This window comes from Plectropomus leopardus, chromosome 19, assembly GCF_026936395.1.
Source record: "Plectropomus leopardus strain MGB_pleo_1.0 chromosome 19, ASM2693639v1, whole genome shotgun sequence".
NCBI lineage: Eukaryota > Metazoa > Chordata > Actinopteri > Perciformes > Serranidae > Plectropomus > Plectropomus leopardus.
The window spans coordinates 14,942,588-14,960,576 of NC_142194.1; the positions used below are offsets into that span (position 1 = coordinate 14,942,588).

The following is a 17,989-nucleotide window of genomic DNA, read 5'->3' on the forward strand; positions in this document are numbered from 1 at the left end:
ATGTAATCGATTTTTAAAAATGTTTTTTTGTCCCTAAGATATAGGCAGATTAAACTAGCAATATGGATGAATTTTGAGCAGAGTTGCATCAGAGATGAGTTTTCCTGATTTTTTTAGGAATTTCTTCTTTTTTATGTTATGGGTTTTTTTGGGGTTTTTTTTTACAATAATGCAAACTTCTTATGTAACCTAATGTTTCTTTTTGCTGAGATTAATCAAGAAATTAAGTGATTGACCATGGCTGTAGTTATTTTCCTCAACTTTATCAGTTTTTGTTTGTGAAGTAAAATGGGATACATGTTTTCAATTGAGTGAAAAAAATAGAATAAAAATCTTAATATAAATTCTGTCGTTTTCCAGCTACTATAGGCAATATTTCATTTATTTTTACTTTTCAGATTCAGTGGTTTTTACTTAAAACCATCCGTGCTTGTATGCATATCCACCAGAGGGCAGCATACTTTTTGAAATAATCAGGGCATGTGCAGTTTTCCAGAATGATCCTGTTAAACTTTATGTTGAAGTATTAAACACTGCTTTGTAAAGAGCCACTCTGAGGTGTTGTGGCGAAGACAGAGAAAGCAGGCTGGTGTCGGTTCAGTGGTTAAAAACTGCAGTTACAGAACAAGACAGTGCCACATCATATCATTGCTGTAATTAATAATGATTGGGGGACTTTGTGCCTTCCAAAGACAATTAATGTAATAAGCGCAGTATAATACATGAATCTGACCTCTCATTACCAGCTCAGGAGGCCAGTCTCATTAGCTGCTGAGCATTGATCAAAGAAATGCAAAGCAAAGACTGAGGGCAGGCCAGCTGCTGGCTTTGTTCTGATGACCACTTTGATGTCAGCTGGGCATGAAACAGACTAATTTTTCCACTTGATTAGGCAGATTCAGTAGGACATTCTGTATTCGTTTAGACCTGTGAGTGTTGTGGAAAGTTGTCACGATACCAGAATTTTAAACACTGATACAATATGAGATTGAAAAAAAAGGGTACTGCATCAGTACCATGTAAAATAAAAAGAAAGAAAAAAGTCCTTGGCACATAGAACAGGATAATTGTCATTTTTAAAGAAAGAAAAATGAAAAACCTGCACACATTACTGATACAGAAAAAGTCAATGAACATACACCTTCATCACATGATGGGTTTGTTACTGGTGAGAATGCATTTATAGCCACGCATTGAAGACCAGTTGATTTTCCTCATGTTTCGTCTGTCGACCTTTGGGTTGAAAATCTGAATGTAGATCTGTTTTGTAGTTTCAGTGTGTGAATGTACAATTATTGGAGATTTTTAGTATTTTCAACATGTGATATAGAAAAAAATATCCAAATATCGATACTTCCGACAGCCTGACTGTTGTGATTGTGTGTAAGAAAATTCCAAAACCCCACCAAGCGGTAGCATAGTGCAGCTCAATGCACTAATTACATTTTTTCTGCAGTTGGGAGGTGTTGTTGTGTATTTCAGCCAGAAATATTTTTTTTGTAACATAGGTCAACATATTACAGGTGCCACAGGATTCTGTTTAATGATTGGCTGTAGGTATCCTCTGCATTTTGCTGCTAAAAATTAAACTATCCCAAACTTTTAGTTTGGCCGTACTTCCCCACAGCTCACTGAGCTCGGAGCGACAGCAGCAGCTTTCCATAGACATTGCATGTTTTTTGTTTTTTTTTAGGGGAAATTCTTTGTGGTATACGTTTAACTTTTCCTCATTTTATACAAGTTAGGTGTCCCCTAATTGTTTGTGAATTTTCTGAACAGTGTCAAGTGTCTGATGTGTCAACAGTGAGTGTTAATACATATAATATTGATAATACAGAGTTTGCTGCAATGAGCTACAAGTGCTTGGGACCACCATTAACTGTGCAGGCTTAAACAGAAAAGCTGCAACGCTGGCCTTTAATTGGAGGTTGGCATAGAAACGCTCACCGGACCAAAGCTAATAACAAGGATCAAGTGGCTGTACCTCAGTCTCTATTGGTTTAATGGCCCACAGCGCTGTCACCTGTCCCTATGAAAAGCCAAGCTGGGATGTGCCTATCTTTGACTCCTTAATGGCGATGTGGCCTTAATGAGACTTTATTAGTCTGTATCCAGGAGAGGACATTATGGAGGGTCCTGTTTTACTTCACTTCTGCCTTATTTTAGTGTTGTAGCCAGCAATTACCCTACAGGGAAACATAACTACATAACTACATAATAATATCACATAGATGCATAGAAGATATTAATTGCTCTCAGTGCTGCAAGTGTTTCATGTTGCAAGTTCTTAAACAGTTTGACAATACAATCTCAAGGTCACTTACAAACTTTTTCCTGAGCTTTCAACCAAATCACATGGTCTTCTGCTGTTTTCATCTATGTTCCACTGAGCAATGAAGGGGTACATATCATGTGACACCTGGCTTTACTTAGTAGATCACAAAATAATTGTTTAGTTTACTTTAGTTTAATTATTCGTAATTGATCAACCCGCAGTTCAAAAAGACTATAGCTGGGATACTCACCTTCATTGTCGTCATCTTTTGCGAAATGACAGGAGGCCAGGAATCAGTTACAGCAGCCCCATACATTATTCTCAGATTTTAGGACCTTTCTAGGAATTTAAGTTTTTCTAGGACTTTAAAACCTTTCTAGAATTTTGGGTCATTTCTTGGATTTTAGGACATGTCTAGGACTCTAGGAAGTTTCTCAGATTTTAGGACATTTCTAGGATTTTGGGACATTTCTAGGATTTTAGGGATTTAGGGCTTAGCTAGGCCCTCTGTTGTGGGTGTGGGGGATCCTCCACTGCCGTTTTTTTGATAAACAATTGTTAATACAAAAGTGCAAAAACATTTCCCAGTGTGAATCACTTTTTTTATTGTGAATTAGAAAATGGTTAGGGGTCACCATATTGGGGGCCAGATTTGTCCTGTGGGCTTAAGTTGAGTATCACTGCACTATTGCTTACTAAAAATAACATAACAATAGATACTTGTCTTAAGTTCTCACAAACAACATTAAAACATACATCCATAAAAGAAAGATAAAACAATCCCAATACAATTCCAAACAACTCCACAAACAGATTAATAAATAAGGTAGGAAATGGTACTTGAATTCATACCTGTATTTACTTTTTATAGTATTCATAGTTTGTATCGATATAGTATTATCTCTCTCAGAAAGGACTTTGTAGTAGGCTACTGCACAATTTGAGGTCACTGGGGGAAAGGTTTTTTTTTTCGCCATTTCTTGAACTCAGCCAGAAAGCAAAAGTTACCTTGCTCTATTGCTAAAATCTCTTTATATAAGCATTGCTCTGTCTTTCAGAAAAATTAGCCTTCCAGACTGTGATTGACTGAACCTATTCAGAATTGTCTCTGGTGGATTACTTCTAGATTAGGTGAATGATGTTGTCTTTGAAAAAAGGGCTTCAGTGGTCAATTTCCAGGTTAATAGCTCCCAATCAAAACACAGGGGCCTTATTTGAGCTTTGTCAGGCATTGTTTACACATTGAACGGGCTTGTTGAGGAGGATCGATTGAAATCTTGTATACCACTGTCTCCTCTGCCTTTGTGTGTTTAGAGTGAGCTCACTGATAAAAATCTTCCTTGTTGCTGCTGGCTTGTGATGGGCCGGTTGCCTCATAACCTAATATGGGGGTACCCTCTGTGTAAGGGAGAGATCTGAGTCTGTCTTCTCCTTGTCTCTCCCTGTCCTGTCTCTTTCCTCTCTATCTCTCCTCCTTAAGCTTGCAGTGCTGATGTAGAGATCTATCTCCCTCACTTCCTCTCTTCCTCCAGCTTTCTCTCTCTCTCTCTCTCTCTCTCTCTCTGGTGCTCTCTTTCGCTCAAGCGTCCTCTCTCACTTCGCTAAGTGTACACAGACTAAGAGGGATTGGAACTTGGTGGTTTTTCTTCCTTTCTCTTCAATATATCAGCCCTTTTCTGTGCTACAGTAAGTAAACTGTTTACTACAAATTCACGCTGTGCTTTGACCCGGAAAAAAAATCTTTTCATTCATCGTGTTTTGTAGTTGTAAGAAACTAAACTATAAGATTTACATTTTTAGTCCTTTCATGATTACAGCAACAGGATTTGAGTTAACTGAGCTGAATATGTTGTTCAAAGTTGAACACGGGGAAAGTACTTGATGGTGAAGTGCTGTCAAAATGCACATGAACTTGTATGCTATAGGATAACGTGAGAAAATGTTTGTTAAAAAAGCAAAACTAAGTTGTGCAGAAGGACTTTTAGACCCACATCTAGGGTGTCATGATTAAACGGGGAAGAAACAAACTTTGCATAATTTTGAAAATGTTGCATTGCTTGAGAAGGTTGGTTGAGGTGAAATCATGGAGTAGGTGACATATTTAAAATGGCAGTCATTTGAGAGATTGTCGTGTTACAACTTTAAAACTTGAAACTTTAAAATGAATAACTTTACGTAACGTAAGCGGTTTCATTACTTATAATTAATGACATGTTTGTATCGTAAATTTCGAGCAAAAACTTTCATGCATTGACTACTTTCAAATCTTTTAGACTGTATCTGTCTACAGGATTTATTTATTTATTTTTTATGTGCAGAGCTTTAAGACCTGAAAAACATTCATCAGGCTTATCTCTGGCTGTCTGAGCAGGGCTGTGTGCCGTTATGTTGGAGAGTGTAGCAGCTCGCGGTAGTATGACATCATGAGAACTGTAAGTGGGGGAGTGTGGTGGTGTGGAGGGGTCCCGCTGGGTGCACTAATGGGTTCCAGGTTGTTTTGGCCCTCAAAATGACCCCAATTTTTTCTCTCTCCCAGACTCTCTCCAACTTCTCTGTCATATTTCGTCTTCTGTTATACTTCCTCTGCAATCTGCTGGTTTCTCTGTTCTGTCTCTTTCTCCTTTTATACTTACCTTTTCCTCATAAAGCTTAATCATATTTAACCCATCAGTTACGATAACATAGTATTCGCAATCTATGTTACTAAGATTTCTGAGACAAGGATTCTACCAATTGAGCCTCAACATTTTCTTATTTATTTAAATACAAATAGTCATTAGAGCCTCAATTAGACTGCATACATGACCCCCCATTCTCTGTGATTGTGTTGACTGGTCTGTTTATACTGCTGTGTAAACACTAATGGTTTTCTTAAATCGCTCTTATGGGACACTCTGCATTTTGCCTTTCTGTTTCAGTGTTCACTTTCTGTTTATCATTTTTACGGGTAGACATTCTTGCATGAATAGGTTGAAGTTCCAGCATTAAATTATTATAGAGTGAATATTAATTTTCATTTTAATTTTATTTTAACTTTTAATTTTAATTAATAGAAATTTATGATGAAAATAAGTGTGGTAAATGAGACCATTTAATAAAATTTTTTAATCATAACTGATTAAACAAAACTGATGAAACCAAGGCTAAATCAAGTTGATTATTAACGGTGATTATTTTCCTAATTGGTTGTTTGATTAAAAAAAATAAATCAGAAAATGATTTTAACAAAAGGTTTTTCCCTTTTTTTTTCAATTAATTGATTAGTTGTTGGTTAAAAAAAAAAGTAGTGAGAAACGCAATCAGTGTTTCCCACAGCCCAACATAAAATACCCAATCCAACCCACAGATATAAACTTTACTGTCTAAAAGTAGTAAAGAAAATGGAAAAAGTTCACATTTAAGAAGCAAGAATCAGAGAATTTTTAGTTTTGTTTTTCTTAAAAAAATACTTAAATGATTTAATCAATTGTCAAATTAGTTGACGATTAATTTAATAGTCGACAACTAATTGATTAACCATTGCAGTCATAGTAAATGCAAAAAACAGCGCAATCTCCTAAGTATGGAAAAGTACATGACTTGACTGTAATGCAGCATTTATAACCAGGAGAAGACAACACTTACAACATTACAATATAATATCAATTTATTTCCCAGCCCTAGTAATCATATAAAATATTATTATCTCTCTCATAAGTGTTCCACAAAGCACACAGTAACATTATCTGCTGAAATGGTGATTAAACACAACTTGTCATGTCCTCTCTTTTCGCCATTTACTCTGTACAAATTAGATTAGTTAGTGCTTTCCCATAAATGTGCCTTTTCTGTTCCACTTTCTCTTTGTTCTCCCCTGTTTTTCCTTGCTGGCTCTAAAAGGGGTCGATGACCAGTAAATGCACCCTCTGGCTGATGATCTGTGTATTTGTTTTTTGTTTTCATCCTTGTACTGCTGCTCATTTCAGCGTGTTGTTCAAGGTTAACATCTGCATTTGAGTTTCTAATAAATTACATGCAGTTAGTATTTTTGCCAGTCGCTTAGAGTTTTCCACTGCCCTCGACTTCTGTGTGACACACACACATAAAGTACACACAATAATGCTCTAAGCTTGTTAAAGGTGTGAGGCGGTGCTCGGGAGGTGGGCCCAGCTCTTGGATCTTTGGTGAAACAGCTCCTTGTGAAATTCAACAGGGGATTATGATTCTAGTCACCCTTGGCCTCCCTCTCCATTTCCTCTGCGGTGCTCCCCTGTGTTTTTCTCTCTTCACCATCTTTTTCATCTCCTGCTGCACTGTTCTTTTTCTCCTCTCGTTCGTCCTTTAATTTTCACCTCCTCTTCTACTCCATCTCTTGCTCTCCTCTTCATGCTCTCTGTTGAATCTCTCTTCCTGTTTTGACAAAATTTCCTTAAACCTTGTAGATCTCCTTTATAATTGTTTTTTTTTTCTTCCTATCATTCCAACCCTTTCTTCTTTTTGTCACTGGCTATCTTCCTCATCCCCTCTTGTTCCCTTTATGCTCCTCTTCATCTCCACCAATTTACAAAATTTAAAAAACGATAAAGAGGAGCTTAATGTCAAAGTAGCTGGTTTTAATGTATATTTCCAGACAGGCCACCATGTTATTGATGCAGCTGTGAGTTTACTTCCTTGTGGAACCAGTTAGTTAAATGTTTTATGGAAGTCTTATACCTGATTACATAAATAGGGCTTGGGGCCAGCAGATCATGAGTGATTAAATGAATATTGCAAATGTTATTAAAGCTTTAAACGAAAGGGTTAAATGTGTATGATATAACTGATGTACGTCAAACCATTGCCTGCTCTATAAGCTAAATATTCCCAATCCCAATCAGTTAAAAATGTCTTGATCTGCCCCCAGTTTGATTTTTGAGATTGAATCGTGAAATATGGTATTCCATATTTGCCAATATATCCACCTAAATCCTACACACTGGACCATTGAAACCTTTCTTATTTGTATTAATTTAGCCCATTTTTAAAAATTCATGGCCAAAGCAACTACTTGTGAATATAGTTTATTCTTCCAGCTATTGGGAATCCCAGGGAAAGCACTCCTAAAAACTTCTGGGGGTTCCCAAACTCCTGCTCACTTACAACACCCACATTACACACACCCGCATGAGTATAAACCCTAGAAATGTCATCATCATCCTCATCATCATCATCCACCCACCGAGCCACAGAGGGCCTGATCCAAGACGTGAGTCACACTAAAGGGGTTTTCTTTTAACAAACTCACCACTTCATGTGTGATAACCAGAGCCTTCTTATGGTTCAGTTTTCATATTGTGTCCATTTCTCTTCAGTTGCAGAAATCATTTTCTGTCTTGTTTGTCTTCACTCAGGCATTTCCTCAGGGTCCATTTGAGTTGCTTTAGCTGTCAGTTCACTGTGCGTGTCGAGAAACTGTAAACACCGCTTGTCTCCCGTTTCATCTTTTAAATGTGGTTGAATTACAGTGCTGAAACTACCACAAAGACAATGTTTTGTAACCGTGGGACCAAGACAGTGCATTGAAAATGAGGTCAAGCATGAATAGGAGGTTTAGATTTGTGTTTATCCGTACGGTTTGTACTTAACTCTAAACCTGTTGTAGGCAACAATTTTCTCGTGCCTGATTTCAAACTTCTCATGTCATAACAGAAATTTCAGTTGGATTTTGATCTTCTGAATATGTTTTCTTTAGGGAGAGATGTTGAAGTGTGTCTGTGTGTATTTTATCCCATTTTCTGTTTAGTCTAAGTAACACTGACTTAAGTGCATGGACCACCTACACACACAATATATTCACATACCCTCAGACAGAACTATGTGTCTTCAAAAACACTTAAAAACACATGTATACACAGCGTGTATGACTACACACAAAAAACCATACTCTTACAATTTATGTCTACCCACATATATCTATACACAACTTTTTGCCTGAGCTTGTACACACAAATGAGCCCAGCGCACAGTCAGCGGTGAGACAGTCCAGGCTTAGGCTGCGAGAAAGCAAACATTACCTTGTGGAGACAGAAGCGGCAGAAAAGGTCAGAGCAGAGCAGGACAGTGCAGAGAGGTTTTCTGTCTCTTCGTGATGCAAACCAGGATGAGGAGTTGCTGGGACAAAGGGAGTCGAGTACTTTTTTATACACATACACACACATAGGAAATTTCACATGTACAGTTCGAGAGGTGCGATGTCTGCTTGGCGTGTTTGGGTATACTTGGCTTACAGCTCCTGGTTTGGTCCATGATGGGCAGGGTGAGAGTGTCTGGGTGCTGAGATACCAGAGCTGCTGCACATACCTGGCTCCTCACCGAGTTTTCAAATAGAGTAGGTGCAGTCGATTTAAGCGCTCTTGTCATGTTGGGTTGGCAGGCAGTGCGCACATTTCGACTCCATTCTTACCCATTAAAGCAAAAACACAGTCCAAGTGGTATGAGGGATTTTAGGAATATGGGGCTTTCTCAGACCTAAATCTTCCAGTGATTTACAGTAAGCCAAGAATGAAGCAGTGGTAAGATTCAGCTGAGATTTATTGACCTCAGACTGCCCTTTTATCATGGCAGAAACATAGTTATCAAATAGCAATATTAAAAAAGATTAAATCAAGTTGAAAGTATATGCACTTTCTTTATACTTAAGCGCAGTAAAAAGCAGATACTTTAAGACCTCTTCTAAGGTAATATTCTGATAAGTCAATTTCTGGAAAGGTATCGGAACTTGACTCAAGTGTATACTTCAGCTACTTCATCCCCCACTGGTTGTTAATACCATGAGAGTATATATATTTTAAAATCATGAAGTCAGTCTTATCGTCAAGCGGAATAAACACCCAAGCATGTTGCATCTTATCTCACGTGTAGTATGGACTTGACTGAAAATCAAGATGTAGCTGCAGCTTTGAGAGTACTTGGTTTGGACTTGCCCTCATATGATAAACTAAGCAGTGATCTAACTTTAAAGCTAGGACTACTGATTCGCTGAACTGTGTGATTTTATTTTGTATTTATGAAATTGATAAGGGTAAATAGTAAAAGTATACATTTTATTTAGGAAATGCTGTGGAGTAAAAGTAATGTTTTATTTAGGAAATGTTGTGGAGTAAAAGTGAAAGTTGACAAATATAAAAACTGAAGAAAAGTACGGATACTACACCAAAAATACTTACAGTAAGTACTTTAATGAAGTATGAATACTTTGATATATATATGTATGTATATGACATTGAAATTTGAGAGAAATGTGAAAACATAAGTTAAGTTGAGATACTTCCAAAAAATAGTTAATAGAAATGAAATAAGGAGTGAGAAAGTGTAGTTGGCTCCAATGTATCAACAGTACAGAAAGTGAGAATTGAAGCCATTTTATTCAGAATTGATATGTATTATTAAATCTATATTTTTGATAAAACAAGTAGAAAAGTTTATATCGGGAGACATTTAATGGGATAAGAAAATGAGGACATTATGCCACATTCTGTAGGTTTTTCATGCTGTCCAGAGCCCCTTTTCTATGTTCTGTTACATACTTAATGTGATTTGAGCTCTGCTTTTTGTTCTCAAGCCAGAAGACTTGAATCTTGGTCCCTCGTGCAAAGAAAATTCACCCAAGTATTATAAATTAACGTTTAAGACCAAAATAAACCAAGATCAGAATAAACAAGTACTGTAGTGAAGGAAGGGTTAAGGCTGACGACTCCCAGTGACCTCAGCTCGGAGTCCACAGACCAGAATAACAGAGTTCTTTTAACGCTGACCCCCGACTGACCTCAGTTGACCTAGACCCTCCATGATGCCTCTAAAAGTAGAATTCAGTCAAAAGGATGTATTTCTATTCCTTGAATGTCAGCTTCGTGGGAGAGTATGTGGGGGGTGGCAGGGTACTAATGCACTGATTTGTCTCATCCCAAGTGAGTACTTTGAATAATTTACCAGAATATGGTCTGTGTCCTTGAGTGTGTTTTTAGTAGGAGGGAAAATGTACTGTACAGACACATCAATGCAGCATTTCATAGACAGCTGGGTTATACTGTGTCATGGGATCTCTGCCTTGGAGTACTGGACAACATTTAGAGTAATTGAAGAGGAGTGTGTATGCGACTGAGACAGGGTGTCAGTGTGGGAGTATGTGAGTGTGTGAGGTGGACCAGAGACATCAAAGTTAAGAGGTCGGGGTATGGGTGGCTGGATTTCTGGGAGAAAGCTTCGGCCTCTCCAGTGTCCTGCATGCTCATACATACTGTATGTGTCTGGTATGATATACATAATGGCACGGGCATGAGTCATAAAGTGTTTGCATGCCTGGATTTTAGCATGTGTATGTATGCCCGTGCATTCCAGCTCAAAGTTCAGTAGATCTGTGTGGTGCCCCGTGCTAATCCTTTCCCAGAATGGCTGTTGCCAGGCAGAGAAATTACCCAATGGGGCACTAATGGGACTCCATGGCAAACTCATTCATAACTGTAGGTGAAATGACTGGTTTTCAGCAATATGAAAGTCATAACATGTTTTTTTTCCCGCTTTCAGTTCATGAATATGCTTTGTATCCAGTGTTACAGGTTTGGTCCCTGTCCTTGGGAAAGACAAACTCTTTGAACTTTTCAGGTAGAAGGAAGCCTCAAAATAGGACATATCATCCAACCACACTGCAGTGTTCAGGGTTCCCATGGTCATGAAAAACCAGGAAAAGTCATGGAATTTCACAGTCTCATTTTCCAGGCCTGAAAAAAGTAATGAAATAAGTAAAAATCATGAATTTTTTTTTAAATTTGTCGTGTATAATGGAAGTAATTGTCAAAGTAATCTTCCACATAATGTAATGTTAATGGAATATTTATTCCTGTAAATTAGCTGTTGACGTAATGTAGCTCTAATATGTGTCGACTTGGCAGCATGATGTGTTGTTTCAGCATTATTGCAGTGTGCAGTAGTCCCATCAAAGGACTTGCAAAGTCAAGCAGGGCAAATTAACTAAAATTATTTGCTGCTTGATACAAATGGGAAACTCGCATGGTTCTAATTTTTTATGACTAATACCGGCCAAGGCTTTCCCTTTATGACAAGTTATGCGTGAATATGAAATAGTGTGGTGGAAGCAAGACTCTCCTGCGTGTGTGTATAGACCATACCAAGTACCATAACCAAGCCAGCAAGTGCCACAGACACAGCAAAGGGCATGCTTTCCAAAAGTGAAATTTTATTATGGGTCATTGAAAAGTTTTGTCAATGAAACTATGTGGGAACCCTGGCAGTCAGATTGTTGATGTCATTTCACAGTGGGTGAACAGGAAGCTGTCTGTTTGAATAATTAAAAGTAAGAAAAAGAGAGCTTGAGAGTTCTTATTGTTCAGAGGATTGTTAGAGTTTTCATTAGTTAATACTGACTGTTATTAAGGAATATAAGCTCTCAGTAGTTAACCTTGGTGACAAAACATAATATTTATCCTTGGATGCAGCTTCTCTCCTGTGTATCTCTGTGTGGGTATATCACCCACAATAGTAGGAGAGAAAACGTGATTGCGAGGAATATCTTTCTGGGCAATATTTGTGTGCCTCAGTGATGGCAGTGACAGCAGGCATTATGTTTTTGGGTTGTAAATCCATATGTCCATCTGTTTTCTTGTGAATGTGATATTTCCAAAATGCCTTGAGGAGATTTCTTTAAATTGGGCAGAAACCTCCACTTGGACTCAAGAATGAACTGGTTAATCAAAGATCAAGGTCACTGTGACCAAACAAAACATGTTTTTTTGGCCATAACTCAATTGTCTTACACAGTGTCTAATAGGATAAAATGAAGTGTTTTGAAATGTATATCCAGAGGGCCAAAAGTCAACTTCAGTGTGACATCATATCAGACAGCAAAACAACACTTTTCTGGCCCTTATGCAACACCATAACTCAGGAACAGTAGAGGAGACATTTAGTCTGATACTTAATTGGTACCACTAATCTTGTGTGGCCACTTGAAAACTGCTGATTGTATAACTCTGTGTGAAGCATCCACGTTTTCACAGACATGGATGCAAACTGTAAGTGGAACTTGACTGGTTTGTGGAGGCATACAACCGCGAGGTAATCGCAAGTAATTCTAGTTATCAAGAAAAGAGCTTAATACTCAGTCTGAAGCATCAGAAATTATTGGAACCACAAAGCCAACGTCACAAGGAAATTACCTAAGACCCTTAATCCAAAACCATTGCTTCATCATTCTGAGAGTCTCCATCAGTGAAGGAATATGAGTTTTTATGGGTCTTTTTTATATTACAACTGAAATTTAAGCGTCTTTCACAGAACAAGTGTCAGTATTCAGCAGGTAGCACACATGGATTACACAATATTTCAACCTGCTATAATTGATTTTTTTTCTTGCCTGCTGGTGAATGTAAGTTCAGTGGTGATTCACTTTAAGCTCTGCTTTTGCTCTCTACCAGCTTTTGAGAAATATCTGCTGTTTAGCTGCTAAATTTCTGCCTGATAGGTAGTGTGCAGTGGGTTTTTACTGAACATGGCTGCCTAATGCAGCTGAAAATTACACCATGAAAGTAGTTAAGGTTAAAAAAAATGAAATGATAAATATGGTTGATTAAATAATGGATTAATTTGTACTGAGTGTCTCAAAACTCTTATCACTTAATTTGGATAAAAATTCAATCTGACAGGGAAACAGAAATCTCTTTTACATGTACAATACTGTATTTGCAAAATGGACAACATGTGCTTGTCATTACAAATGTAAATTTCTTTGCAGCACTGTAAGACAGTTATTATTGCTACAATGATTAGATGAACAGACTTTAACTTACTGTAAGTGGAGCTCAATCAGTGCAGCTGCCTCTAGCAGCTTTAAGATATTCTCAGTGAGCTTAAGCCATTAGCATTTTCTGTGTACACACACACACGCACACACACACACACACACCCACACACAGAGACACACACACACACAGTGTAATGTGAGCTACAGAGTTGTATTAGTGGCAGTTGACTGGTATAGCTATAGTTCTGCTAAGTGGCAGCATCAGTGGTACTGTAAATGACTATAAGGAGAACATGATGGCTATATTGGTATTAGATGACCTGTACTATATAGCTGAAATGTAATTATTGCCTCCATACCTGATTTGACTGTGGTGATATTAAACGAAAGACCACTTTCTGTCCTTCTGTCTACAAGCCTGCATTGTAGTTTGCATGTTTTATACTGAGATCAAAGAGTGTTGGTGACAATGGATGGTTATGTTGATTTATTAATTTATTTCCATAATGGATGTTAAAACCAGTTAATAGCTTGCTCATTTTTTCTGCACCTTCACTCAGTCACTAATTCCCACGTGGCTTTAATTTTAATACACAACAAGAGAATATTTACATTCCACCCTTGTTATTTATGGATTCACTTGTCTTGAGTCATCTGTGAAACCTGAAACTCGGAAGACTGAAGAGGCACTTTTAATCTTCAATAATTAGTGTGAATCATTTCCACTTTCTGGGATGTGTAGTTTTGATCATTTTTGTGTGCACAAAGTATGAACACTGTGTGTGTGTGTGTGTGTGTGTGTGTGTGTGTGTGTGTGTGTGTGTGTGTGTGTGTGTGTGTGTGATCTTGAGGGAAGGTTGGCCTGTTTGTCCATGTGTTCTCGTGGAGTTTGAATATGAATTTGTTTGTTTGTGTGAGTGAAGACAGCTGCTTTGTGTCCATCAGAAGCAGCACAACATTCCCTGCAGTGTCATTTGGAGTCAGGCTCTCCTACACACTTACACACACACACACACACACTCACACACACAAGCAGCATTTTCTGCATCATTAGTCACCTCTTTCAGACTTCTGTGTGTTAAAGTAGGGCTAGCATTTGCTGTTAGAGGAGAGTTCATCCTGTTAAAATGTTTTTATGTTTGAAAAGAAAAAATGATCACAGGAGACCAATCTTAACAGAGGGAAAGTAAGTTAAGTGCTTAGGGCATTCCACAGAAACACGCTAAGTGGATTTTATTAGTCTGAAAGATCTGCTAATCCCATGCACAATTAATTCCTCCAGGATTTATTGTTTCCTTGTTTTTTTAAAGGCCTTCTTGCTATTGTAGACAACAGTAAAAGTCCCAGGGGAAACGTGTCACAATAACAAAGCTATATGTAAAAATTTGGAATGAAAATTCTTGTACCAGCACAAAATGTGAAGTAGAGTAGAATTACCTCAAGCTAAGGATAATATAAATATAGAAATAGCAATCTTAAAGGAAGAGTGTCCAGGATTAAGTGGCATCTCGGCATTTCAGGAGGTTTTTACTGTGAGCTGCATTATCCACAGAGGTTTCTCTCTTTCCAAAACAAACATGATTTTAGCCAGTAAAAAAAAAAAAAGATAAGACTTTAGTAATCACACAGGGGAAGTTCATATGTTACAGCAGCTCAAGAATCAGAAGCAAGAGAAAATGCAAAAAATCAATTGAAAATAATAAATAATATAAAATCTATTTACACTACAGACACCTTTCACTTACACAGATGCTGTATGACCATTATATATACTTACAAAAGATAACTGAAATACACACATGGTGTGCAGTATTTTTACTGTAATCATATAGAAATATGGCCTATAAATATTATAACACAATAAGTGGTAAAGTATTGCATGGTAGGATATTGCACAGGAAGGATACACATGATAAATATAAAGAGAAAACACTGACACTGCTTGTCATGGAGTGGCTGCTAATGGTAGTTGACGCTAAAACGTGAAAAACAATAGTGGCCCTATCTAAAGCCAGTGTTTGGTTTTACTGTTGTGGGCCACTGTAGAAACATGGCGGTGCAACATGGTGGACTCCACAGAATAGGATCCACAGCCTATGTAGATATAAACAACTCATTCTAAGATAATGGAAACCCAGTGACACTCAGTTTCAGGTGATTATACTCTAAAGAAAACATATTTATTTTATTATTTTCCATTTCTGTCAATATTCCGCCAAATCCTACACACTGGGCCCTCAAAAGGCAAAAATATCAAACAAGATAGAAATATTATCCGGTCGACTGATGAAAATAAAGCAATACTGTGTTAATTGTCCTCCTTTCCACTCTTTTGTTTTGCACAGTAGCATGGAGTAATGATTTAGAGACACAAATACAAAGCCCATTATTAGCTGTTGTTTTGGGCTGTTTGCAGCCACTTAGTAATTTCCATAGATATTTCTATTGCTTTGATAATCAGCACTGAAATATTCAAAGAATGTGGAAAGACATAAAAACTTCTCTTCTCCCAAATCGTTTGGGTTTTGTTTATTAGTTACGAGAAAACACAATATATTGCCTCAATGAACTAAAAGCCTGCCCATCTAAATGTAGAGTAAATAACAGAGGCATGAGTGCTATGTACGACCAAGGCCAGCTTTGCCTTTTTTGCTTTTAGCTTCATATTAAATGTGGAAAAAACATTTAATGTAGGAGACTAAGTGTCTCTTTATTGGACATGCACAGTCTTGAGATTCTGATTTCTACCAGTAATGCGAGTCAGTGAATGTTCTGGATAAAGAAAGAAAACAAAATATGAGATGTTATTTGCATTTATGTGTTGAATCACAGTTTCTTTCATTTCATAATGTTGTTGAAAGCAGTGAGTAATAAGCTTGTTGCAGGAATGCAGGTCAATATAGTACGTCTCACATCATTGGCTTGTTTCTGAGAAAGGAGTGTGTGTGTGTGTTGTCCCTCACACTGGCTCTCTTACTCTCTGAACGTGCGGGCTGGTATGTCTCCTTTCCCTTGGGATGGCCTAGATCTGACAACAGCGAGACCTACACCCCATGCAGGAAACCTATCCCACTGAGAAAAGTAGCTGGCCGTGTGTGTGTGCGTGCGCGCGCGTGTCGCTACCGACGCTTAACACAAACAGGACATATTTCAAAGAGTCAAAGAGTGCTCGATTTACTTAATTCACAGTATTTACACCATAATCCCAGGACTGATGGCCTTCACTTACCTCCTTCCTGGCACTATTATGAAACAGCAGTTATTGACAATTACACCCAAGCTGTATTTTCTCATTAAACTTGTATTGCATTCATCCCCTCCACTCTGTCACCAGTATCGATTTTGTCCAATTTTGTAATATCCACCTCTCCTGAAGGCATTAGTGCCCACTCACAGTGCCACAAAATGTTGCTGTAATGGCTTTTCTCTGAAATTTGTGCCCGTCTGCAGGTTCACTCAAGGACAAAGTACAAGTGAATCAGTTTCGATAAGTGTTTTTCTTTTACGTCGGATGGATTTTGTTCCGAGAAGAGCATGAACTGAAGGAGGAGGAGGCTTTTCTTTAAGGTCAAAATGTGCGCTCAGTTCAAACTCCTCGATGACGTCTCTTCTTTCTCTCTTGCCTCCCACCTTCTCCTTCTTTTATTTTCCTTCTCTATACCTACGCATCTATCTGTCTCGCTATGATGATCTCTATGAGGATCCCTTTCCCACCTTTCTTCTTATCTGTTGTGTGCCTCAGTGGTATTTCTTTGTATTAATGATTTCTTAACGTGCTTTGATTTCTTTTCTCCCGAGAGGACATTGCCTCCAATAATGACCATAGCAGAGGAGCTGGTGACAATGACCTCTGATTCAAATGTTATATAACAGTCTGAAAATGCCACCGGATGAGGTAGTTTTGCCAGAAAGCTTTTGAATCTCTTTCATCTCAGTTATTCTATTTATACATACTCGAAGGTCAATTGAGCATTAATGACTTTATACAGTATTTACTGTGTTTTACTGGAACTGTGGGCACTTTATGAAATCTGTACCTTCATTTATATATATAATGTCCATTTAAACTACACAAGTGACCCATTTGTAAATTACTTTCTCAACAGGTTAACAACTATGTGCAGGACAGAGAGGAACTCGACCTGATTCATCCCGCCAAAAAGCTGCTGCTGTCTTGCCCTGGATGTGTGTGTCTCACAGAGTCCCGCTGGCCATTGCACACTAACAGCATCAGTCCAGCCAGTGCGGACCTCAACCTATGCCTTGGTCCCTGGCGTTGTCATCCTTCACATCCCCCTAGGTTTGTAGCCACTTTTTATCAAATATAGTTTTCACGCCTCTGTAACAGCAATAACTGAGGCCAGAAACGTTGTGTTGGGTTTGTCGGTCCATCCGTCTTCATGTCCGTCTGAGTGCAGGTCTGTTGACCCATTTTCGTTATCGCAGTTTTGTTTTTTTTTTCAAATTTGGCACAAACGTTCACTTGAACTCAACAATGAACTGAATAGATTTTGGTGGTCTGAGGTCAAGGTCATTGTGACCGTCTATCTGTCTGATTCTTATTAATTAATTAATGAATTAATTATTTTCTCAAGAATACCTTGTGGGAATTTCTTTAAAGTTGGCACAAACGTCCATTTGGACTAAGCGACAAACTGATAATAACGTGGTGGTCAGTGGTCAAGGCAGCTGTGACACCTTTCATTGCATTCCTGTGAACGCAGTATCTCAAGAAGGTCTTGAGGGAATTTCCTCGAATTTGGCAATAATTTCCGCTTAGACTCTAGAATGAACTGATCAGAATTTGGTTGGTCAAAGGTCAAGTGCAAACAGCATTCTGTCGTCCTGAACACATCTAGAATAGTACAGTGTCTCCACTACTGTATGCACTTAAATAACATGATAGCATGAGAGAGAGGCTCAGGCAAGGAATATCGAGG

The 17,989-nt window shown here is 38.1% G+C and overlaps 1 protein-coding gene across 2 annotated transcripts in view; it reads left to right on the plus strand.

Moving 5' to 3' along the window:
* The window catches only part of plce1 (phospholipase C, epsilon 1), a 107,355-nt gene that overhangs the window by 29,965 nt on the left and 59,401 nt on the right, over window positions 1–17,989 (plus strand). For both annotated transcript variants that reach the window (XM_088069773.1, XM_042507637.2), the window contains exon 7: window positions 17,156–17,349. In XM_088069773.1, the coding sequence (XP_087925899.1) occupies window positions 17,156–17,349 (194 nt within the window). The remainder of the gene's footprint in view (window positions 1–17,155; window positions 17,350–17,989) is intronic.